This window comes from Liolophura sinensis, chromosome 1 (genome assembly GCF_032854445.1).
Source record: "Liolophura sinensis isolate JHLJ2023 chromosome 1, CUHK_Ljap_v2, whole genome shotgun sequence".
Taxonomy (NCBI): Eukaryota; Metazoa; Mollusca; class Polyplacophora; order Chitonida; family Chitonidae; genus Liolophura; species Liolophura sinensis.
Window position 1 is genome coordinate 41,252,440 of NC_088295.1, and position 24,632 is coordinate 41,277,071.

A 24,632-nucleotide genomic window follows, 5' to 3' on the forward strand; every position below is an offset into this window, starting at 1 on the left:
GGGGTCAGTTGTTCATAGGTATATTAAGGTATAAAGGTATAAAAGTTGTGCCAGGTTTAAATCTTAATACCAATCTTGTGCTAATGCAAAACCAATTAGACTTCAGTCCAAATTTAAGTTAAAACCAGGCTTAACTACTGAGCTTCTACCACTACACCAATGGGATATTTCCAAAGGTAGATAGCCCGTACAATCTACCATGTTGAACACACTGGAGTCATGCAGGAAACTGTTATTGTAATTCTATAGTGTAATGGACATTGTGGTGCTCATTCTGATACAATCCAATCATTCGCTACAGTGGTACAGGATATGGATTCAAACTGATTCTTCACACACTTCAATCTCAGTGACATAGCATTCATTCTTTGTTCAAATATTTAATTTCAACAATCTTATTCCCTCTATGCATGGGAGAGCAACTTCAATCCACTGGTTCACAAGACCATGACACGTCAATATGTAAACAGGAGTATATTCAGCTTAAGAGGATAGGACAAGTAATGATCGACCTGCCATCTTCAGAATGGCATTTCAGTTGGGCGGCACTAAAATAACCAGCGCTCAACCAGTTATTGTAATATGAACAGGATAAAAGTAACAGTAACCCTCAGCAAACAAACAAATCAATGCAAAGGAAGTCAACAAACTGTAATATTCAAGTTAGAAAGGAGTTTTAATAATGGATAACGTCATGGTAAAAGTGAAACTTCTCAGCCTGTAGAGTCTGCAAGTGATGTACTACATATCAACCATGACTATGCATTACAAAAATGTAACATGTTTCAGACATACAATAGAATACTGAGGAAAAATGCTTAGGGACGGATGTTGCAGTATGCAATATCTATGTTTACTTTCACACAAGTATAGCAAAAGTGGGAATGAAATGTAAGCAATGGGTTAAAACAATATAGATCAGCCATAAAAAAAGAGAACATAACAGCTTAGAACGTACTTGCACTTGTAAGAAAGTGACAACAAACACAACATATAAATAAAAAGGCTTTCGACTTCAACAAAACATCCAACATGGTGAACATTCTCAGCTGTAACACTGCTAAGAAAATAAAGTGGATTACACGTTAAAAATGTAATCACATGAAACATTTTAAACACTCTTCGAAGCTTTATTATAAGAGACTAATAAATGTTTAACCCTACACATGTATTTCCTAACAATAGCTAAAGACAGAACAGCCGATGAAGATGGGCCTCATCCAACATGCTCATACTTTAAGGTTAAAAATATAATAAATTCTTATGTTTTTTTTTCTTTCTGGCATTACACATAATATGTATCTCCTGTAGCTCAAACCATTTTATGTTTATTTGCTTCAACAATGAGCAGTGCTGGCCTTCAAACTAATTCATAAAAATTGCAACTTTTTAAATGCAACAGCATCTGATTCTACATTACAAGTGCATGTATTAATGAAGCAACATCTTCCCTCAATGGGAGACTCGAGGATGAGCTACACAGATCGTCCAAATGACAGTACAATGCAATGTTTTCCTCTGTGACTTTGCAGTGCGTGTGTATGTCATGTATGTTTTATGAGTACACATACACCAATAATTGTGATGCAAAAAAACATGTCATGTGACATGTGCTTTTTGGGACTCTATTTGTAGAAAAATTTCTGAATTCAGGACATCATACCATTTGTATTCATTTGAAAGTTACAAGATATTTTGCCGTCGGGAGAGATGAGTAAAGGTGGAAAATTTGGACATGTTAAAAAAAAAAAAATACTTTGAACCTTTTGGCTAAGTTCTGGTGGATTTAAATACTCACTGATGGAAGGCTACAGTGGACGTCTACAGATCCTGAACTCAAACGCTAACTTTTTACATTCCTACGCAGATTTTCTAGGAGTCTAGCAATATGAAATGAAATCACAACTTATGAGTGCTAAGCACAAGTATTATAATAACAAGATATTATAAAAACAAACAAAAATGTATTACCAGAGAAAATATATTATGACATATATATTAGAAACAAAGGGATGAGACCAAACTTTCAACTCAGGAAATTATGTATGAGAATGAGGTCAATTGGATTTTCTACAAGTACCCCATTGAGGTATCACAGACAATTGCTATATTGGGATAGATATGACATTTCTCAGAAAATACTGGGGTGTAACACAGGTGGGTTTTCTGTTAAGCACTTCTTTATATCTTCACTCACAGGTGTTTGGGATTGCATGCTGGGCTCTACAATGGGTATATTCTTATATAGCTCAAGCATAGCTGCAGATTCTTTGACATTAGGACTATCCTCCTCCTCAGAATTAGTGTCATCATTATCTTCAGGGTCATTGGTACCTGGCTTAGAATCTGCAGATTTAGAATCACTGGAGTTGGAATTTTCATCCTGATCTTTGGTATCTGCAGCAGAATCTGATTCATTCCGATCCTCACCAACATTACTGTTGTCATTGTCAGAGTTATCTCTGTCATTGCCCACAACATTTTCATTGTCATCATTATCAAAATCTTTGGCATTGTCCCCATCTGGCCCAGGTGATTTGCTGTGCTTTTTCTTCTGATGCAGCTTAAGACCCCTTTCATCCTTGTATGCAATGCCGCAGGGCTCACATGTGACCATATATGGTGATCTGTGGGCCAGTCTATGAGTTCTCAGTTGGATGTTCCAGCGACTGGTGTAGTTACACTGGTCACAATTAAATGGTGTCTTTCCGGTGTGAGTCCTCATGTGGGATGTCACCTGATAGACTTTAGCCGCACGGAAGTCACACTGGGGGCATTTGTGGGGATACTCACCTGTCAACATAACAAATATCATGCCAACTATAGATATGTATTAAACAGCCAAACATCTGACATCCTATATTGTAATTGCATGAATGTTCTCTCAAATTGGAAAACTGAAATGAACAGCATTCAGTCAACCATGCCAACAGAACCCAAGTTCACAGGAAGGGTTTAATGTTGACACAGGGGTACGAGTGACAATATTTCTGACATACGAATGGGGACGCCACATATGTTTTTAATATTGTGAGGTGGTTTAGGTATGATACAGGTCCTTGAGCCACTGTTACATCCAAAATGGATTGTAGCACAATGAGTTTCAAAAGAAACCTTCCACCTTTCAGTGCACACTTAAAATACTTTCTTCTGAATACACATGTATGGATCAGATCCGGTAAAGAATTCTGCTGTTTGCAACTATGTTAATCAATATGGTTGCAACTTGCTCGTTCACTGCAATTCAGTTGTACCATTTAGGGAATGGTTTGCATAACTGGCAATTTGCAAACATACATTATAAGCTCTGTAATTGCACATAGGATATCACCAATCAACCTCTCATCTAAAAATCACACAGGATACAATTGGCTGAGCATTTTTTCACATTAAAGGGCCAAACAGCTGCTACAGGCTAGCCAATAGTAGTAAACCATTGTTTACTATAAAAAAATTTTTCTTTCACTTTTGAAAAAAACCCCACTGATTTTCATAAATTATGGCACTATTTCTAAATATAAAGTATTAGCTAATAACAGTAACTGTGGTAAGGAATACAATTTTTTCGCTCTTAGGATACATACCTGTGTGTATAGGCATGTGTTCTCGCAACTGATACATCCGATAACAAGTGAAAGAGCAGATATTACACATGTAGTTTCGCTCCTTCTGATGAACACGCCTACGATGTTCCTGCAGCATATGTTTAGAGACCACAATAGTACCACACTCTTGGCACAAACATGGCCTTTGAACACAGTCTGCTTTGAGCTTCATATGCTTCTTGTAGTAGAACTTACTACTGAACAATTTTCCACATTTGGGGCATGACAAAATGTCCTCACCATGGTGTCTGTGCATGTGTCTTCGCAACTGACGACCATATGTGAAGCCTTTGCCACACTTTTCACACGACAGAATGTAGTCTTTGTGAACTTTAGACATATGAGCCCGAAGCCGTTCTTTAGTCAAAAAGCCATTACCACACTTGGAACAAGTAAAGGGCAAAGTTTCTGGGTGTTTCGAGGAAATATGGTGGGTAAGATTGGCAGTAACATCATCAAATTTACAGTGAGGACAGGCAAATTTTCCTGACAAGTGTTTGCTGATGTGTCCTTCCATGGCCGAAGCAGTAATGCAGCTAAAACCTATGTTACACATTTTGCAGGAGTACAGTTTTCGTTCTGGGTCACCTTCTACTGGTTTATCTTCAACTGAGAATTTATCGGAATAATCTTCCAGGCTGACTGTAGGATACTTTTGAACCCTCTTCCTCTTTGCCTTGCTTGGCTTCTGAAAATTGTAATCATCATCATCATCATCATCATCTTCCTCATTTATATCAAAATCTGAATCTGAGGCCTTTTCCTCTAACTCATCCGGAGCGAAGTCGGGATCATTCTCGTCATCTTTATGCTTTCTTTTCGCTGGAGTCTCAATGTCTTCACCTTGCGTATCTTTCTCTTCCAATGACACATCTTTCCCAGGTAAATCTTCTTCTGACTGCATTTCTTCTTCAACATCCATTTCAAATATATCCGTCTGGGTGGCTGCTCCTGTTTCAGCTTCTAACTCCTCTCGAGTCAGAGGCTCTTCATCTTCCTCGTCCTCTTCATCGTCATTCTCATCTGAATTCTCCTCAGCATAACTTTTTCGTGGTTTTCCTCTTATGCGAGAGCTGCGCCGAACATTGGGGTTGTCTATCTCTGGATCTGGAACAATCCTATGCCTAACTTCATCTTCCTCTTCAGTCTTTAACTTTTGCTTCTTACGCGGAAGAATCTTTCGTCTTCGGGGCACAATAATCAACTGTGTGTCGGAAGGCTTATCTGTCAGATCTTCTGTGTTTGTTTCCTGATTCACCATGACTTTCACCACTATGTCTTGCTGTGGTTTTGGAAGACTCGTAGCTTCTTGTCCACTGGTGGATGGCTTAGTTTTGGTGGACGGCTTGGTTTTGGTGGATGGTTTGGTTTTGTTGGATGCTGGTTTAGGTTTTGCTGAAGGCAAAGGTAGTTTGTGAACGGTTACTTGATTATCCCCTCTTGTGATGTATAATATTTGATTAGATGACTTGTTAAGTCCTAGGGCTGTTTCATGCTCTCCCTTACTGTTTGTGTGTAAGGCAAGTGGCAGTTGTCTTGGTGATCCAGTGGACTTACCAGAAGCTTGTGGCTTTGCAGGGGCCGTTACAATAAATGGTTCTGTCTTTCCTGGGCCAGGCTGGCCAACAGGTGCAAAAATAACTGGAATGCATTTGTTAGATAATGTCACATTAGAGCACAAATTACCAACTGATGGCTGGGGAGCTGATTTGGACTGAGTCACAATAACTTGAGGCTGCTGTAGTGGCTTTGCATTTATAGCGGGTATGATTTGAAGTTTACCACCTTGGTTTAATGCTACTGGGAGCTGGTTCACATTAACTGATGTGGTTGCATTACTCGATGGTGGGTTGGTCAGCAAGACAATCTGCTGCATGGGATTTACACCCTGTTGGTTTGCTGTGGTCTGCAGAGGGACTGCCAGCTGTAATTGACCACTGACCACTTGATGTACAGGTTGCTGGAAAGTGGAGAACTGAGGGGCTGCTGATACCACCTGAAGAGGAGGACGCTGAAGAGAAACTGTAGGAAGCACAATCTGGCCTGGGGTGGTTCCCCTGACAACAGACTGAACAGGATTGACACTTGTCTGTATGGAAACAGGTGTGGGTGTGGGGATCTTCACTAACTTGGGTGCAGAACTTAATGATGCCGTAGTGGTGACTAAGTCATGTGGCTTTGAAACAATCAGTGATACTGGATTTGTCTTTGGTGTTTTAGTACCGTCCGATTTAATTGTCAACACATTCAGCTTAGCATTCTGGTCCACAACAGAGGCTGGCTGAAACATAGCTCCGGTTGTCAAAGGATTTAAAGTAACAGTGGACGTTGAATTCACATTGGCAGGTGCTGTATTGATCCCTCCAGCAGGAATATACAACACCTTTGTTTCCTTACTGTGGGGATTAACAGTTATAAGCTTTAGGCCAGTTTTTTGAGAGGTGGTGGTTGCCTTCTGGGAGTCAACAGTTTTAGTGACTGGCACAGGTCCACTCACATTTTTGGGGGCCTGAAAAACAACTGGAATATTATCCTTGGCATCTAGAGGTACTGGCATTATCGATTGTGGCATGAGAGTGGTCACGCCATCAGAGTTAATAACTGTGCACATCTGTGTGGAGCTTGGCATTGTTGCGGAAGCGTTGCTGTTTGCAGAAGGCGTTGTAGGTGATACATATATGACAGTTTGTCCATTTGTTGTCTTAGTGGACTTCTGTGTGTATTTGGGCTTGGACATTACGGGGCTCTGAGGGATAATGATCCGACTTGTGACTGGCTCTGGTGCCATCTCCCCGTCGCTTTCTTCCACATCACTTTGCCTCTCCTCCTCTATCTCCTCACATTCCATTTCAAACCCATCAATTTCCGTTTCTGGTGGCTCTGGAGCCATGCTGCAAACATTTGTTATTTTAAAACCAAAATCTCCATCACTGATTGCAATGTTTGCATCGAAACTTGTCACATTATCCAAACCGTTATCTGCCACAGGACTCATTGCCTTTTCTTCTGGGGTTTTGGTTGAGGTTAAATCATTGTCCTTGGAACCAACAGCCTGCTTCTGGCAGCTTTTTCTATGCTCCTGCAAGATGTCTTTTGACGTACACTGGAAGTGACACACATGACAACAGTACAGGACATAAAACTTGTCCGGATCTGCAAATGATGAAATAAAAAAAAAATGAGTACAACTCCTCATACTGTGAGATGTTTAATTTAGTAATTTCAAGCAGATGGGAAAAAAAGAAGACACACATTCTGAGGGAGGATAGTAGTGTACATGTAACTGACTATGTCTGTACTGACACAGGTGTTTTTTTTTTTATTTTTCATTCATTCTGGCTACAAATCATTGCAAAAAATTAGCTTATTCACTGAGAATACTTGAACCCCTATCTGAATCAAAATTATACATTTTCCCTTGTGCTGCCCAAAATCATGATCCGGATAGTAATATGCACACCAAAATGACTGTGGATTCCAAAAATACTTCAGTTTTATTGTTCAGATGCATAACTTACTATTTAAAAAAGACAATAAACAATGACAGGTTTTCCGAGTGATAATTTAAAAATGAACACTTTCAAAATTTGGCAAACGTTGACATTCTTGTTCTAATATTTTATACATGTAAGAGAATTTATCAAAGATTGACAAAATCATGTCTTATTTTTGATACTTAGATTCATGACCAAAATTTCCAAAGCATTCTAAATGTCTGTTGGAAAATAGGCAAGAACTAGAAGTGTTTTACCACACAACTGTCTCAAGAACAGAAAGGGAGAAAATGAGCAGAAAATCTGAAGGGGCCCAGAGTACATCTGTATGACAAAATTTTTCTTTAATTCATTTTTAAATGATTTTAATCAAGAAGTGATTAATTCAAGGCTGCTAAGAAAGTATGGCTTTCTAAAATACTAGAATAGTATTGGCTACAAAATCTGATGAGTGGCTAAAGTGACTGGTTAAAAAAAATACTGACCCAAAGGAAGCCCCGCAGGTCTCTGCCGACAGTGGTATTCAATTTATAGGCAGATATTAGCAATAAACATTTAGTAGAGGCATGTGTATTCACAACAAGTAATCCTCCTGAGTGAGCTAATATCACAAATGAAACAGGATTGTCTTGTTATATGTTTAATAAAATTTAGGGTATTTATAATTCATATTTGCTTTTCGTCTTTAAGTGAGAGGAAAGATAAGAAAATGTGAAATCAAAAAGAAAAAAGTGTTTACATTGATGATTCTAGACTCCTTAAATAATATCACTGTTTTAGTAACTCATGCTTTACAAGGTTAAAGACCATGAGGAAATGACCACACAGTTGTTGATTACCTACCATTTGTAATTATAATGGTTAAGAGAAGAGGGTTTACCGTTAAGAAAAGTGTTAACTTCTCACAAATTTTCTCATGTCAAGTTTCCAAAAAATTCTCATCTTGAGCTTAGAGAACACAGTGTTGAAAATAGAGCTCAATTTAACTAAACCTGCTACACATGTATGTGACCTTCTCCCCCCAATGCTTTAACAATGGGCAGCTATTTTGCTAACGAATGGGGGGTCACGTGACCCCAACTTCGGACCCATCTCACAGAATTACCGTTCGACCAGACCACCCCACCCCCTTGGCACCCTCACACTGTTTATCCCGTACTGTTAGCGTTGTAGAGTTCGGCAAATCCATGACCTACTAGTGAACCAGTGTCAGTGAACCAATCGTAAAGATATCCAGCTGTGATAGATTAAAGGTATTTCAAAACTAAAAATGACATCTGCAATTTTTCAATTACAACAGGCAAATACCAATTCCAATCTAATTTGCATAATACCGTCGGGAGCTGGCCAATCAAAGCAATGGGATGTCAATGACCAATGCTCAAAGAGACACAACGCAAGTGTCACGGAGAATTTTGAACCATATTCTGCTGCCGCATGTCGCTTTGAAGGAAAATTCACACTTCTATGACCTTACCATCTGATGACATGGTTGTTTTGTACAGTATTCTTGCAGCCTCTGATTCGAATATGCATTCAAGACACCTCCCGCTCCCCACCTAAAATGTTTTTCTGCAGCCAATTGAATGACCGCCACCGTCAAAGAAATCATATTTTGGTTATAATTTCAACAGAGTCTCTGATTGATATCGTTAATCTGTATATGAAACTTTGTGGTAGTAACCCGCTGGTCTAAATGGTAGAATCTGACGGAAAATTTAACGCGGAAAACAACAAATTCGTAGATTCTTTATTGATGTTAGCGATAGTGTCATGTCACGTGCCCAGGTTGACCTCAAAGTGCTCGAATTTTACTGGTGGTTGAAAGCGGCAGCGAAATATCGCATGATTTTGCGAGATTTGAGAGGTGTTTAGAGGGACGGTGTTATCGGCTATAGTTTAATTAACTCATGTACTTTCTTGTAAAGCTCTTGGAATGTATCTAAATACAGGTTGCTAATTTCCTTAATATCATAATTCTTCAGAGCGTAATGCCAGTGTCGACCGATTCACTCTTGCAGGGCTTGGTCAGTCGGGGTTCCAAAGGGGTGGGCATACATGTATCAGCTGTCTATTTGATCATTCACATGTCACTGAACAAGCAGTGAGAATGTCGCAATGTTAGGTGTGCGTCTTCGATGAAGGTGGATAAATTAAAGTTAAAATGCCAAGTAGATGCATATTTAGTTACAGCACACTCCCTAAACAGTGCTTATGTGAATATGGCTTTCCAGTTATAACACCAAGTAAGGCCTATGCTTACGGAACTCAGCACCGAATTCATGTAGGCTTACGTGTAGCTCGCTGTAAGCAGAATGTATGAACTTTATGATTCAAAAGACCAGGTGCTATGTATTGATTAAGTCTTGTCTTGATATATAGCCTGAAATCAAAATTTTTCACCATGTGCCAACAAAGAAAATTCTGAGGTAAATTGAATACTTCCAATTACCACAGTTTGCATCCAGTTTAATTTAACTGATGGTATTTTTTAACCCTGCTGCACGTGGGCACGGTTCAACCGAGGGAGTAAAACTGTCAGAATAGCTGGCATTACGACAGCTAAAGCTAGCCGAGAAACTCTTCAAGGATGAACATTCTGGAGCTAACAGGTATTCTCTATTCTCTTTGTGGTTAACATGAAGGGAAGCATAGATAATGCAGATTTGTGTCTGAATGAGAGAACCAGGTTAGGTTAATGGTTGGTTTTGTTAATACATTACTAATCACAGTAGGTTGACCTCTGAGTGTTGCTGAATTGAGGATCTGCTGTGGTTTTGATATTTGGTTAATAATAATGACACAATATCCTGCATGCAAGCAAAAGAAAAAATGTTTAATGCTGTGATCAAGCATTTTTCACTTACATATGTATGACAGCTAGAAAGTTTATAGGTGGAGGAAACTGGCATGCCTGAGAAAACCTTCACCCTATCCAGGTACTTTGTGACCTAAAGTTGCAGTTTAAGTAGTATTAGTTGTTTTATTTTTTTCTTCTGATTCACAGGAACTCAGCATTTCTTGATTGCATGTTCTAACATTACATGTAGATGAGAATGAGTGACAGTGGAAAGACACCAACAGGTGCTGTGCCTATAACGGAGTGGCCGATAACTGATGACAATGTGACAGTAATTCCTAAACAAGTGCCATATAATTCAACACAAAATAATATTTGCTCAGATGAGGCTCAGAAAGGAAATAAACGAAGTCATGATGAGGCAGAAAACTTGTGTGATGCTGATCCTCCAAGCAAAGTGATGAAGTATCTAGACATTGTCACAGCCGATATAGCACTGGCAAAGTGGTGGCGTCGCCATGGGCGTAGACTTATCTCCCCTGCTGTACTTCCCAAATCCAACAATCCAAATACAGTTCTCAACTATGTTCAAAGGTAACCTTTAATTCATACATAAACCAGAATTTTAATCATGCAGCGTAAAGAATATAGAATAAGTTCGGAAAAGGAATTTTTTATGCTTTTACTGAATTTAATAATGAAACCCAATGAAAGGAAAAAAGAAATTTAATACTAAGGGGAATTGGTAATGCCATAGGAGAAATCTTATCAAAGTCTTTTTTTCTGTCTTTAGGGTGGATATTGCCAAAGATTTCCTCAAGAATGAATTAAAGCGGTTGACAGCTTTAAGTTTGGATACAAGTCAGACATTAAGTAAAGAGGATTCCATACAGCTTCATTCTGCTTTGGCATCTTACCATGAAAAGCTTGGAAATTTCAGCATTGCTAAAGTGGAGGTTCTCAAGGCATTAGAAAATGACCCACATGGTAGGTAACAAGGAAATATCAGAAAAAGAAACATTTTTTAAAGAATTATAGATGCCACACAAAACTAGGCCAACCTAAATATCACATGAAAAAAATAATAAATAATTAAAGGTGTTGCTGAAATGCTAGGGAGCAGCCATTACTTAACACAGGGATTTCAGGATTACTGACATTGTGTCATAAGATTTTGTTGAATTTAGGTGAGTATTTGCTTTTTACCTTTATATTAGGTGGATCGGTGGTCAGTGAATATGAACACGGAGGAACTGAAGCATTTTACTTTTGTGTATTTCTAGCCAAAGAAGTTTTGTGGCTGTCAGCCAAGCTTGACAAGCAGATGCAGATAAAATCCACTCAGCAAAAGCATATTGAAACTTTACAGACACAGCCAGATGAGAACAGGTGTTTTCCAAAGTGCAAAGCTGTAAGTGTTCAAAGTTCTGAAGCAGGAGCAAAAGTTCTGCTTCAAATTTTTTTCATTTTTTTATGTGAATAACACATTGAAATTTGAGCTACCTCTATTTGTACAGGACAATATATATGTGTGTGAGCTGGATGGAATCAGGGGAGATAACCCCACTAACTGGCCAGTGCAGCTTGTGATTGAACAGTGATTGGTGATGTTTATTTTTTGCATTGCCATAGTTATGTAATGATAAAAAAGGGTGCAGCCATCATTGACTCATGTTTTTATTTTTTCAGGTTGAAAGACGATGTTTTAAAAGCTTAAATTTTGAGGAATTTTTTACCAAATACAGCAAGACCAGCACTCCCGTGGTGATCACTGGTTACCTGCCCCTGATGACTGACTCTCCATGGACATTCAGCTATGTCAAAAACAAAGCAGGTATGTCCTTGTGTGTTGTTAGTAGATATCAGAAATGGTGTATCTGTTAAGTCCAGTTATTTCAGATCTTTAAAAAATTTAGTGGTGGTAAGTTTTCTTTAAATGTAGAGCTCAGTTAAAATTTAATATTGAATTACAGTCATCTGGAGACAACAAACAACATAATGTTTTCAAGACAATTTTCATTCAGTGTAAATTTCACTATTTGCAAGTTAGTGGATTTTAAGATATTGGAGAATTAGTTTGTTTAAAAGTGCTTTACCATGAGTGTTAATTTCAACATTTTAAATGTACTTCACACAAGTTTCTGAATTACAGGGAAATGTAAAGTGAGTTTGAAAAAGTATGTGCCAGAGTCTGTAGAATGGGCCAGATTGGAGAATGACAAAATTTCCAGTGTGGCAGAGTTTGTAGACAGTGTGATAGATGGGGAAGAGACTGGGAACCTGTGTTTGTTTGATTGGAGTCTTCCTCTTCACTGTCCACAACTGGCTGAGGAAATCACAGTCCCTAGGTATTTTGCAGGTAATTGAGTTTCAAAATGCCATTCATTAATCAAAAGTTTAAGGCCGAAAAAGGTAATTCTAACATTTTTTATTCTAGAAAGCTGTGGACAGACATACACCATCTAAAACAACATTTTCTACAAGCTGGCATCTTCTCAAGACTTGCATTTATTACGTACTTCCTTAACATGTTATAAATTTTCATCAATCTGGCATGAGTTGTCTCTATGACCCAAGAATGCATTGTGCAATGAGTCCTCACATTGTTGGTTACATATGTTTTTTCCCATATATATGCAAGGTATTTTACTGCCAAAATCAAACCTTTATTTTTTAGCTTGAAAAGATCTGTAAAAAAGATATTTTATATAGTATAGTTACAGCCTGTAAGAGATATTTCAGGTGATTTCCTGCAGAGGGTTACCCATGGCTCACTGTACCATGAGTAGCTGGCCAAGCTTGTTTATAGCTCCTAAAGGCATCACCACGGAGTTACATGTGGATGCTTTTGGCTCCAACTTTTGGATGGCTGTTAATTTGAAGGCAGGAAGAGGTACGGTAATTTGTTTGAAAAATAGTCGTGTTTAAAATTTTGTCTAGTGGTAAAAGACAGATGCTTGCTACAGTGTTTATGTTGATTCAATCAACAGTAAAGTATTTCTCTTCTCCATATGTCTCTACAAACCAAGTTATAAAAAGTGAATATTCAGCTGTGTTTACAAGTCAGATAGCATGTGAAAGTAGGGAACAAAAATTACCCGTTTTGCCCCTCAGTTATGGTCCAGAATTACTGTCTAGCAGTGTAGTTGCTGTAGATTTTAAAGTTACAAACTTTTGAATAGGCTTAAACTGTCATGGATGCCTATTACATAAGATGTCTTTTTAGGGAATAAAACTCCAGTAAATATGTTGCTTTTCTTCCATTTTTTAAAATTAAGAAACTTAAGAATAATGTGCAGCTACTTTTGATCTTTAATTTGCAAGTCCTGACTGTTACAGTGGATTCTCATTCCGGTTCCTAACTGCCTTCCAGACATTTTCCACAAGCAGTTATACTTGCCTCAGTATGACGGATTGTCTCATTTGTGTTGTCTTCTAAATTCCTAGGTGGGTGTTTTTCCCCAGGAAAGATCAGCCACTTCTCTATCCACAATACACATCATCCATGGATCCTGTGTTTGAGGTGAATTTGGACAGCCCAGATTTGAACCATCACCCGCTGCTTAGCTTAACTCAACCCATGGAGTGTGTGTTAGAACCAGGTATAAAATTACAAACAATATTGTTTTACTCTACCATAGGTTTTATCTTTTTTTTCTTTACAACACATTTTCTTTTTACCTAAGCGTCGTGTTTTTCTGATCTCTAGTAATAAAATACTCACACAAGTTTCGCATGATGCTACATGTATGTTCCTTCCATATGCTTCGGTAAGCTCTCCTCAAGTTTCTCTTTTATTTATGTACCCGATTGGAGTTACACGCTGTACTCAACAACATGTTGCATTTACGATGGCAGCCAGCATTATGGTCGGAGGAAACAGGGCAGATCCAGGGCAAACCCATGACCATCTGCAGGTTTTTGCCTCACCTTCCCACGAACATCATTATAAGATGGACTTGAACTCCCAGTGATAGCATTGGCGAGAGGCCCTTGTGTTATTGTGCCAATTTATCTGTTTTAGGTGACCTCCTGTTTGTACCATCTGGCTGTCCTCACAGAGTAGAAAACTTGGAGACGTCATTGGCTATTTCAGGGAATTTTGTAGACTTGTCAAATTTCAAAGCAGTGAAGGAGGAGCTGGAGATAAGTGCACTTATTGACCCTAGAGCAGAGGATCTCCTGACCCAGTTCACAAGTGACACTTTCAACAGTAAGATGTCCAGCAGTATCAGTGATCTCCCCTGGAAGAAGTATAAAATGTGGCCTCCAGACTCATTTAATGATTATGACATAACATCTTGATATTTTCGTTGATAAATATTTTGGTTGTTTTTAGCAATGTATGATTTTCCTTATTTTAACAGCTTTATGGCCATAATGACATTAATGATATTTTTGTGCAATATACATATGCAAATAATCTATGTACCCCTCTCAGCTGATCCTTTTTTTGCTGATTTTGCTAAAGTTTGTTACATTTTTAAATCATTTTAAATTCACATGCACCCGAAGTCTTAATGTGTTAAATGAATACTACTCAAAATTCAGCCGTTGGAGGCTTGTTATGTGGTTTCACAAGATATCAGCCTGATCTGTTCATGTTGCCATTCAAAATTGCTGATAAAGTTCCTAAGGCGAGTCCCATTACAGGTTTTTCAAAAACTAAAATCATTTTAACACCATAAACATAACAGGTATGAGTCAGACATCAAATACATAAAATTTGATTACACTGAAATGGTTATTTCTGGTGTAACCAGGTCAAAATTTTGCTTGACAATGTAAATTCAGGTTACGTTATTGGAAAACAAATCTCAACTAAAAAACAAGGAAAGGCACATACCAAATTTGATGATTAAAATTTGGACTTCAGACTAACATTGCTATGTGATCCTGGAGCCCGGTCTTTTAATCACAATCATTAATGAACCCAGTTGTTTGAAGAATTTAGTCTGGACATAACGTTGCGTTTGTTATGTATTATATAAGACTTACTTCACAACTTTTTTTAGAATGGTACGAGTTGGCTGTTTCTTTTAGTCATGTTAACATTAGTTCGGCCTTTAAATTACAATTGCTATCTGAAAAAAGGAATCAAGGGCCAATTCCACAAAGTTACTTCTCACTTAGGTCAAAATTTAAAATCTCATCACAACAGTTACTTTTATGCGCTGGAAATTGGGATTTGACACATTTGTTTTAAAGTAGCACTGATGAGGGGGTCCAAATTTTGACTTAAGTCAAACATGGTTTTGTGGATACGGCATGGACAACAAGTCACATAACCTTACAGTTTAGCATCAGAAATGCTTTCCTACTGCCGAGCTTGAAATGAGGAATTACCATTTTCAAGTTTTGGGTAGGATGATGCCATGTACAAAATAGTTTACATAGTCATTAAACCAGCACACATTTTTCCACTTCAATCAAATGTGTTAATTGTTTTATTTCCAACAAGGCTCAACAAACAGTTTAGTTTATAAGCATGTATGTTACACTGTATATAATACTGTATGTGAAAATGGTCAGGTTTAGATCTGGAGAAAACCAAGTAGAGTCAACTCTAGTAGAAATGTACTAATTTATTCAACTGAATTTTAGAATGAGAGGACAGATGGAATGTGACAGGATCAACATTACATCCTGGTGAACAAGACATTTTATTTCCATTTCTTTCAAAATCAGGCATACCTGTAGTTTTGTTAATATTACACATGTATCAGAAAAACTGATAAAAAATAGATAAATATATATATGTACATAAGTGTTATCTATGGAGAACCTTTTGAGCACTGATACATATTTTATACATGTCGTTCACATTAGATCAAGCATGTACAGACATGAATTCTTAAATTACTACTTTTACAACAAATATTACAATTCAAAAAAGTTTCATGTAAAGTCTTTTCACAAGATACGTGAGAAATGATGGCTACCTTTATTATTATTAACAGCTAAAGGCAAGTAGTCATTAGAAAAATAAACTCACTGTGAAAATATAGAGTCAGAAAGAATTGTAAGCAATTATATCTCTTATAAAACATGCGGAATGTATCAAAATTGGTCTAGATGTAGTAATTATTGCTATTCCATATCGGTCTTTACATCTTAGAGGTGACAGTTTAGCTGCACTTCATTGTTACAATGAGGCTGCAACTCAATGTCAGTGTCATTTGTTGCTCGTCACTAGAAACATTTCTGAAACTTCATAATTTACAAAATACGCATGAGTTATCTCCCCTGGTCAACACTGGCTGATAATAAAATGTCATCTCAAATTTTTTCTTTGGTATCAGCATAATGTATAGCATATATTTTTTATTTTTCTCTTTGGTTAAAGGTGTAATGTAGGGCTAGATGGACAATGAGAAATCTTTATTATCATAATACATGTAAATGAATAGAATAATAAAATGCTAAAGTTGCAAATCTTTGTTAACTTTTGGTGTGCTTTAAAGCTGTAGGCTGTAGACAATTCTCAAATATTTCTCACATCACAGCTGATTAACTACATTTATCGTATTGTCGTTTGAGGTAAAATTGAAGACATATAGGGACTCGTAAGGGTAGAAAGATTTGAGGTAGACTGGACTGTAGTTTTCTATGACAGCGGCAGCTGCAGCTTCCTCACTGGAGAATGAGTGGTTGTTATGTCGGGCTGAAAATAATGAAGTTGAAACTTTGTTAGTTTTACTTGAATGTTTCCAGTGGCTTTTTGTACAATTTCTAGATTGTTGGGCCACTTATGTGGATCATGTCTGGGCATTGAAATTGACCTTAAAGCTGGATAATGGATTGTATTGTGATATTGAAATAAAATAGTCTCTATATAAAAACAAAACAATTTTGGCAACAATATATTAGGTTTTCATTACTATACCTCTGGTCAAATTTCACAGGGCTCGGCGGGGTATAAATATACACACGGTCTCTCCAATAACATTTGCCATTTGAGACTCATCGAAATGGCATGTAATAATATGACCTTCAGCTATTCTAGCAGGTACCATTCATTATGTGATTTAATATTCCAGTGTTTTCAATAAAGCCATAGTAAGATGATTAAAAGAAACACATTACACACTCACCTTGATTAACAAAAAAATTAGCAAAATATTGCGTGACTTTGACAGCATCCTCGTTGTGGAGCCATTTGTACTTTTCATACCAGATGAAGACGTTCTTCTCCGGATGAAATTGCACACCCCAGACTGGGTACTTATAACCTAGAGGAACAGAACACAGGTGTTGTTAGATACATAATCGGTACTGACAGCCTAGAGGGACAGAATACAGACCATCAACACAGGTATTATTATCCGATACAAAGTTACATAGACAATAACCCTGATTTCAGCATTAGGTACATAATGTGCACTGATAGCCTTTTGGGACAGAATACAGGCCATCAACACAGGTGTTACTGTTTGATATAAACCTACACAGACAATAACCCTGATTTCTGCATTAGATACATAATGTGTAATGATTGCCTAGGGGGGCAGAATACAGACCATCAACACAGGTGTTATTGTCTGATACAAAGTTACATAGACAATAACCCTGATTTCTTCATAAGATACATAATGGGTACCGATAGCCTAAAGGGACAGAATACAGACCATCAACACAGGTGTTACTGTCTGAAACAAAGTTACATAGACAATAACCCTGATTTCTGCATTAGGTACATAATGGGTACCGATAGCCTAGGGAGAGAGAATACAGACCATCAACACAGGTGTTATTGTCTGATACAGTTACATAGACAATAACCCTGATTTCTGCATTAGGTACATAACGGGTACCGATAGCCTAGAGAGACAGAATACAGACCATCAACACAGGTGTTACTATCTGATACAAAGTTACATAGACAATAACTGGTTGAGGCTCTAAACTTCTGGCATAATCTCATGCAAGGGCACCCCAAAACAGTTCTCAGATCCTCAATATATACAAAGTCTGGTAAATAACTTTGCGTATATAATAACTTTCATGCTGAAAATCTGTTCCCAACATCAGAGTGATTCACGTCATGTTCTTCTCCCCACACATAGCAAGAAAAGCACGATTGTTACAAAATAGTACACAAACTTTACTTGAACTCAAAATCATGAATCAGTACTAGATGTTGATGTTTTGTACAAACCTTCCATGCTTGACACAAATACACCCCCTTTTCGATCCTTGTTTGTTGACAAAATTCTGAAAAAGTTTCTCAGGTCATCATTTTGCTTGAATACCTGAAATCAGAAACACTTTCATATTTAAATACTGTTTCATAAATTTGTTTATCTGCCTTGAAGGCCTTGTTTTTAAAATCAATCCTTTCTGTACAATAGGCCAATACTGTGTACATGTAGTTGAATTCACAAATATATGATAATACTATTAAATTTGACATATAAACATGTTTTGCTTCTGAGTGATTGAGTGATATTCTCACAACAATTTATTTATTTGATTGGTGTTTTACGCTGTACTCAAGAATATTTTACTTATATGACAGCGGCCAGCATCATGGTGGGAGGAAAGCAAACAGCTGTGGAAAACCCACAACCCTCCATAGGTTGCTTGTAGACCTTCGCATGTATAGCCGCAGAGAAAGCCAGTATGAGCTGGTCTTGAACTCACAGTGACCAAATTGGTGATAGACCCCTGGGTTATTGTGCTCTGTCACAACAATTCATTTCATCGGCAATAATTGTGCTGACTGTTATTTACATAGACTAACACCACTACCTACAACATGTCCACAAATATTACTTTCTACATAAGCTACAGTTGATATACAAACCTCTGGAGTGATCCCAAACTGGTGAGAGTTGGCTGTAACATTTTCTGTCTTCAAAGCATCAATAATTTCTTGAGGTGCTTGGCCAAAAATTTCACTCTTTTGGTAATCTTGGGAAGCAAAAGACATTTACCATTAGAATCATGCCATGGAAGCTTGTATTAGAAAAAGAAAAAATATCATAGGTAAAAAAATTTAAATTATTTAAAAAGCGGTAAGGAAATCATGGTTTGACCATTGTACAATGCAGTGAGACCATGACCCAGGAGTCTCTCACCAATGTGGTCACTGTGAGCCCAAGTCCAGCTAAGGCTGGCTTCCTCTCTGGCTGTACGAGGGAAGCTCTTCCAGCAAACCTGTGTTGGTTGTGGGTTTCCCATGGGCTCTGCCCGTTTTCCTCCCACCATAATGCTGGCCGCTGTTGTATAATTGAAATATTCTTGAGTACAGCATAAAACACCCATCAAGTAAATAAATCACTGAAATAGGTTCTTCGGAAATTCCTGGTCACGCAAAGCTGGTGCAGTGTTATACCTGGAGAAATGAGATCAAGAGGCAGTGGCAAGTTTTCAGCATCAAAGTGGCCCAGTAGTACTTTCTTTGCAACAAGAGCTGTTAGGAACTGGAATCCCAGGCATGTTCCCCACACTGGGAAGAAGTCTCCAGCTTTGTTGGCCTGAAACAAGAATGCTGAACATTTTAATACCTGTTACATTACTGGTACTACAATAATTAACCTAGTAAGTAATTCATGAAAAAGCAAAAATCCTTAGCCATAAAGTTGAAATGAGATATAATTCCACATTTTAAAATCTAATACATGATATTTATTCCATAGGTTTCTCACAATTCTCATAGTTGGCAATTCTTTATACGAAAATGTTTTATGGAACAGAAAAGCATTCCAGTCTGAATTATGTGATCAATCTACATAAAATGCTCATCTCGATGAGATATTTGTTCTTGTCAATGATTTAGAATGAAACATATATACATAGATGACATACGCAGATGATAGATGTATGAAATTGTGATACGTGTGATAAACATTATACAGGTATGTTTTGTTTTACGCCTTTGTAACATTAACAGGTAAGATGCAAATGACTTACGGATTAATTGATATTTTAAATTTTTATTAAATTGAAATTACATAAATAACAAGAGACAGAAACCTTTAGAAATGAGGGCAGATTGATAATCAATTGTGAATGACCTTGGTATCATCTTAGTAGGTAGGTACATGTAGGCCCTAAAATTTGGCACCCCAGGAAGCCCAGGGTCAGGTACTCCAAAAATTAGGCGACAATGACTTCATAAACAAACGTTACACTATTTATTACAAATCCTAAAATACAGTCACCTTTCATACTAATACCATTCCTTACCTCTATAGCTAAATCAAAGAGAATCCTGCCTGCCTGAGCATAACCTGATGTAGTCAAATTTGCTCCTCCTCCAGGGAACAAGACACTGCAGGAGAAACACAAGTCAGTATACACGGGACCAATTACTGATTCTGGTTTGAGCTTTTCCTATCCCTCTTTCCGAATCTAACACTGCATAAAATAATCTTAATACATGTATATATGTACATTTCAAGATTGATTTGGCCCACTTGACATTTTCTTCTCTAATGTCAGTCAAGTGTTTGGGTTGAAAAAAAAGCCAGTGTACATTATGTCACAAACAAACCGTACTGGGTTGTAACTTCAAGGCCTTGATTACTATTTGGAAAAGGCAATCTATTCCTGACACTGAAATAATATACAATGAACATGTACACGCAATGATATGGTGTCCCAGAATGTAACAAAATTCCAGCATATATTATACAATTATTACAATCTGAGAAAGCTAATGGAATACTTTTTACATTATGTTACAAACAAAACAAAGCTTTCCAGAATGTTACAAAACACTTTCTGACACTCCAGCTCTAACTTGTAACTAGCTGACCCTACATTTTTTTTTCGCTTATATTATGGCGGCCAGCATTGTGGTAAGGGGAAACCGAGCAGAGCCCAGGGCAAAAAACCCACCACCATCCACAGGTTGCTGGCATCCCATGTATGAGCGTGTACTCACAGCGCCTGTATTGGTGAGAGGCTCCTGGGTCATTGCGCTGTGCTGGCATGCTAATGCCTTCAGTTGACTGTATATGATATGACAATATCCTAATAAATAGTGCACTGATTGCAATTGTATACATTATCTCCCTTGACAGAAATGCAGACCTTGACCTCAGATGAGAGGGCTTAAAAGGCATCCATAATGTTCCATAGACAAACAGATTTACTTTACTTTCATTGCAATAGACTATAGCTGGAAATACATGCTAAGATTGCAGCACTATACCGTTAATAAACTTTCAAAAAATGAAATGTCACACAGTTATGGTCAAACTCTGAAACGTATGATATCCTTAATTTTTATCTGCACAGTCTTATGCTCCTTTCTTCGTTACCTCAGTTGGATGTTTTGAATACATAAGACACATGACCCAACGTCTAGTAAAGATTTATCAACACGAGGTATATGATACCACCTCAATGTGAATCACTTGCACACTAAGGCTATGCCCTTAGGAGTCCTTGTCAGAGTCATTTCACACAATACACAAACACGTACCACAAGAATCCTATGCTACTTAACGCTTACCCATTTATAGAATTGAAAATGCTTCTGTAGTAATCATCGCTTTGGTAGATCCTGCAAAAAAATCAAGGGCATTATGACTACATTCAGATGAGCAGATAACACATGATCAGATTGAGATAGCAAAATCCAGTGATGCCAGTTTTAACATCATCATTAGGTCCGTTTAGAAACAAAGTTTGCACAGACTGATGGTACGTAAATAATAATAATAATAATAATTAGAGATGAATATTTAGGTTGCTCTGTACACTGTGAACCATGATCTGCGTTAAGCGTGTAGAAAAATTTTTGATCATTTATTTATTAATTTGATTGATCTTTTACGCCGTACCCAAGAATATTTCACTTATACGACGATGGCCAGCATTATGGTGGGATGAAACCGGGCAGTGTTCGGGGGAAACACATGACCATCCACAGGTTGTGGCAGACCTTCCCACGTACAGCCGGAGAGAAAGTCAGCATGAGCTGGATTTAAACTCACAGCAACCACATTAGTGGAAGGCTCCTGGGTCTTTGTGCTGTGCTGGCGTGCTTACAACCTTGGCTACAGAGGCCCTGAAAATTTTTGATGAATGTCCTTTCATGTGAATGTAGATTATTACATGTAAATGTAGTGATCTATAGATTTAAACTGACACCATCTGAAGAGGTCTATTCACTAGGAATTGTGCCACTCCTTCATCCATTCACTTGTATAGTCATTTTCCAGTAGCTTGCTGAAAGTATCACATCTACTATTCAAGTTCAAACATGATTACTGCATTTGCCATCATATTTCCTTCCAAATAAAACCTCAAAACACCTTTCCATATAAAGATGAATGTAACTGTGAAAATCAAGTAAAATGAATAACTTAGTTATGGATGAAATTTTATGTCAGTTGTAGTATATTCACGGCATATTCATAGTGCAGAATCATTGGTGAGAATTACATCATGACATAAAATACTTGTAAATTTTAAAATTATTCATTCCGCAATTACTTCATCGCATTTGTAGTTAAATATGTGATTGAATGTAAATAACATGACATTTCACTGTTTTTTCCCTGAGAAAGCCAACTTGACTTTGTGTCTAGCCCCATACTAGGGCTCAAAATTAAGTCTCCTGGTCTGAGCCATGTGGAATTTTGATCAGGCCTGTAGAGTTAACCATGTACTAGTCTGTCAGAGTGGCCTGTGACTTATCAACATGTACGTCAGTCGCCATGAATGTACCTTCATTTTTAAACAATCATATAAATATATGGTTCCTATTACATAATTTACATTTAGAGGAAAATAAATCCTAGAACAGTTTTCTTTCAAGTAACTTAAGGACCAGCGGCTATCATAGAGGACCAGTAAATATCAATGGGCACTGGTCCTCTTGGCTAGTGACATACTGGGCCCTATTTCAATAATCCAAGCTGTGCATGTGCGTCTCTCTACGTTTGCTTTACAGCACTACTACCACTAGCAAATTTTGTATAGAAAATCTTGAACGACACGAGGTCACTGGGGTCACAGTGATGAGGCAGGAAGTCGTATCAGAAAACACAAAAATTCTGTTTCAACCTTTGCTTCTGTTAATATTGCCAACACATGCATTCTCTTTACCTAACATATGCACAAGATTATTCTAACCAAAACTGAAACCATTCTACTGATCAATGCTGATTAAATAGTTTCCCGTGACGATGCCAGTGGTGAGGTTAAGCCCATTAAAACAAGCCTGCATGCGTGACACAGGCTCCAAAGGTCAAGATTGTTTAGTAGTGTCAGTGATGTACAGCGAGCATATAGAGAGCGGCACAAGAGCTGAAAGGAGTATGCGCTATTACATATGTACTTACCTAATAGGGACAACTCTGGCCCCTCCAGATTCTAGGTATTTTATGTAGGAAGAGAGGATGTAGCTGTCACCATATGGTTTGAAATCACCATCTGAAGTCTGACTCAAAACCCCTTTATTAAATAAATATAGAGTGCTCAATTTAAATTTTTTGAAATTTTATTTTCACAGTACGCATTTCAGTAAAATGTGTTTATGTAAGAGTGGTTTAGCATCACAATTAAGCTGTATTTCCCCAGCTATAACCTGTTCTTCCAATACCTTTACAAACATGAACTACATGTATTGCAGGAAGCAAATTTTTAACACCTGACTTCATTTATTTAAAATTGAAACATTTGTAAAACTTATTTTGACTTCAATAGCACTATACACAGATATGAAACACATACTCTAATTTCAATCATCAGGAACAAAAAAATCGCTTTTTGCAATACATGTAATAGGGAGATCTGTGCATAAAATGTATTAAACCCCTATTAAAGCAAAACACAGAATAAGACAAAATTTATTTTCGCCTATTATTTGACATTCCTATCAAAAATAAAACAGCTGAATAAGGTCTGTTCTTTGAACTATAGCAGCAAGTTAATTTAGTTGTTCGGGTATGTATGGCTTATAAAAAACCACCTGTGTTAACTCTTATTTCTGAGATAAATAATCCATTTGACTGACTGAAGAACATAATATTTCACTCAAATTAATGATTTACAAGTAATAATCAGCACTGTTTCTTTAATCTGATGTCAAATGTGAATGATCAATTCAGTAACATTCAGTTAATACTAGTTAACTTATAGTCACAATGGGATACCAGCGTAAGTCCGAAGTGGGATGTATTACGCCATTTCAGTGACGTTGAACAATCCACTGCAGCGTTTACAGCGCGACGTCACAACTGGTAGACCAAATACGTCACAGATGAAACCGCAGAATGGAACATGTTTTGCAGAGCTCGGGGGAAACCCACGACCATCCGCAGGTTGCCGACAGACCTTTCCACGTACGACCGGAGAGGAAGTCAGCATGAGCTGGACTTCAACTCACAGCGACCGCCTTGGTGAGAGGCCCCTGGGTCATTACGCTGCGCTAGCGCGCTAACCGACTGAGCCACGGAGACCCCACTCACATTCACAACAGGGCACATCGCTTTACACACTGATTTAATGGTATGTCCCAGGTCCCATGCTGATACATATTGTCCCCTTGTTTACCTATAATTGGTCGGTTGTTTAATGCCAGAACACCGTAGTTACCGATGTGCAAAACGACTGCAACCATGCATATTTTTCTCAGTCCGATGTCCCACTCCATATTCGTAATGTGCAAGTCACGTCATGTGACCAAACATATCACGTGACAATACTGTGGTGTAAAAGTCATGTGACCATATTATAATTGTTGGATCTGATTAGCGTTTGAAAACAATCAAA

At 37.7% G+C, this 24,632-nt stretch overlaps 3 protein-coding genes across 3 annotated transcripts; 1 reads left to right on the forward strand and 2 right to left on the reverse strand.

Annotated features, from left to right (window-relative positions):
• Positions 1-675: 675 nt before the first annotated feature.
• LOC135471910 (uncharacterized) lies at positions 676-8,687 on the reverse strand. The gene is made up of 3 exons (XM_064751348.1): positions 8,577-8,687; positions 3,585-6,758; positions 676-2,793 (listed from the first exon to the last, which is right to left on the reverse strand). The coding sequence occupies exons 1-3, from the start codon at positions 8,587-8,589 to the stop codon at positions 2,132-2,134; spliced, it is 3,849 nt and encodes a 1,282-aa protein (XP_064607418.1). The 5' UTR covers positions 8,590-8,687; the 3' UTR covers positions 676-2,131.
• A 287-nt stretch (positions 8,688-8,974) lies between these two features.
• Positions 8,975-14,209, forward strand: LOC135472333 (bifunctional arginine demethylase and lysyl-hydroxylase JMJD6-like). The gene is given in 11 exon segments (XM_064751799.1): positions 8,975-9,345; positions 10,107-10,493; positions 10,693-10,886; positions 11,117-11,310; positions 11,589-11,733; positions 12,052-12,258; positions 12,642-12,685; positions 12,687-12,773; positions 12,776-12,792; positions 13,347-13,501; positions 13,924-14,209. Coding segments are annotated over 10 exon segments (1,668 nt in total). The 5' UTR covers positions 8,975-9,345; positions 10,107-10,149; the 3' UTR covers positions 14,205-14,209.
• A 2,184-nt stretch (positions 14,210-16,393) lies between these two features.
• LOC135472343 (gamma-glutamyl hydrolase-like) lies at positions 16,394-24,632 on the reverse strand. The gene is made up of 9 exons (XM_064751811.1): positions 24,414-24,632; positions 23,201-23,312; positions 21,364-21,414; positions 20,091-20,175; positions 19,237-19,378; positions 18,706-18,812; positions 18,058-18,151; positions 16,994-17,131; positions 16,394-16,563 (listed from the first exon to the last, which is right to left on the reverse strand). The coding sequence occupies exons 1-9, from the start codon at positions 24,511-24,513 to the stop codon at positions 16,400-16,402; spliced, it is 993 nt and encodes a 330-aa protein (XP_064607881.1). The 5' UTR covers positions 24,514-24,632; the 3' UTR covers positions 16,394-16,399.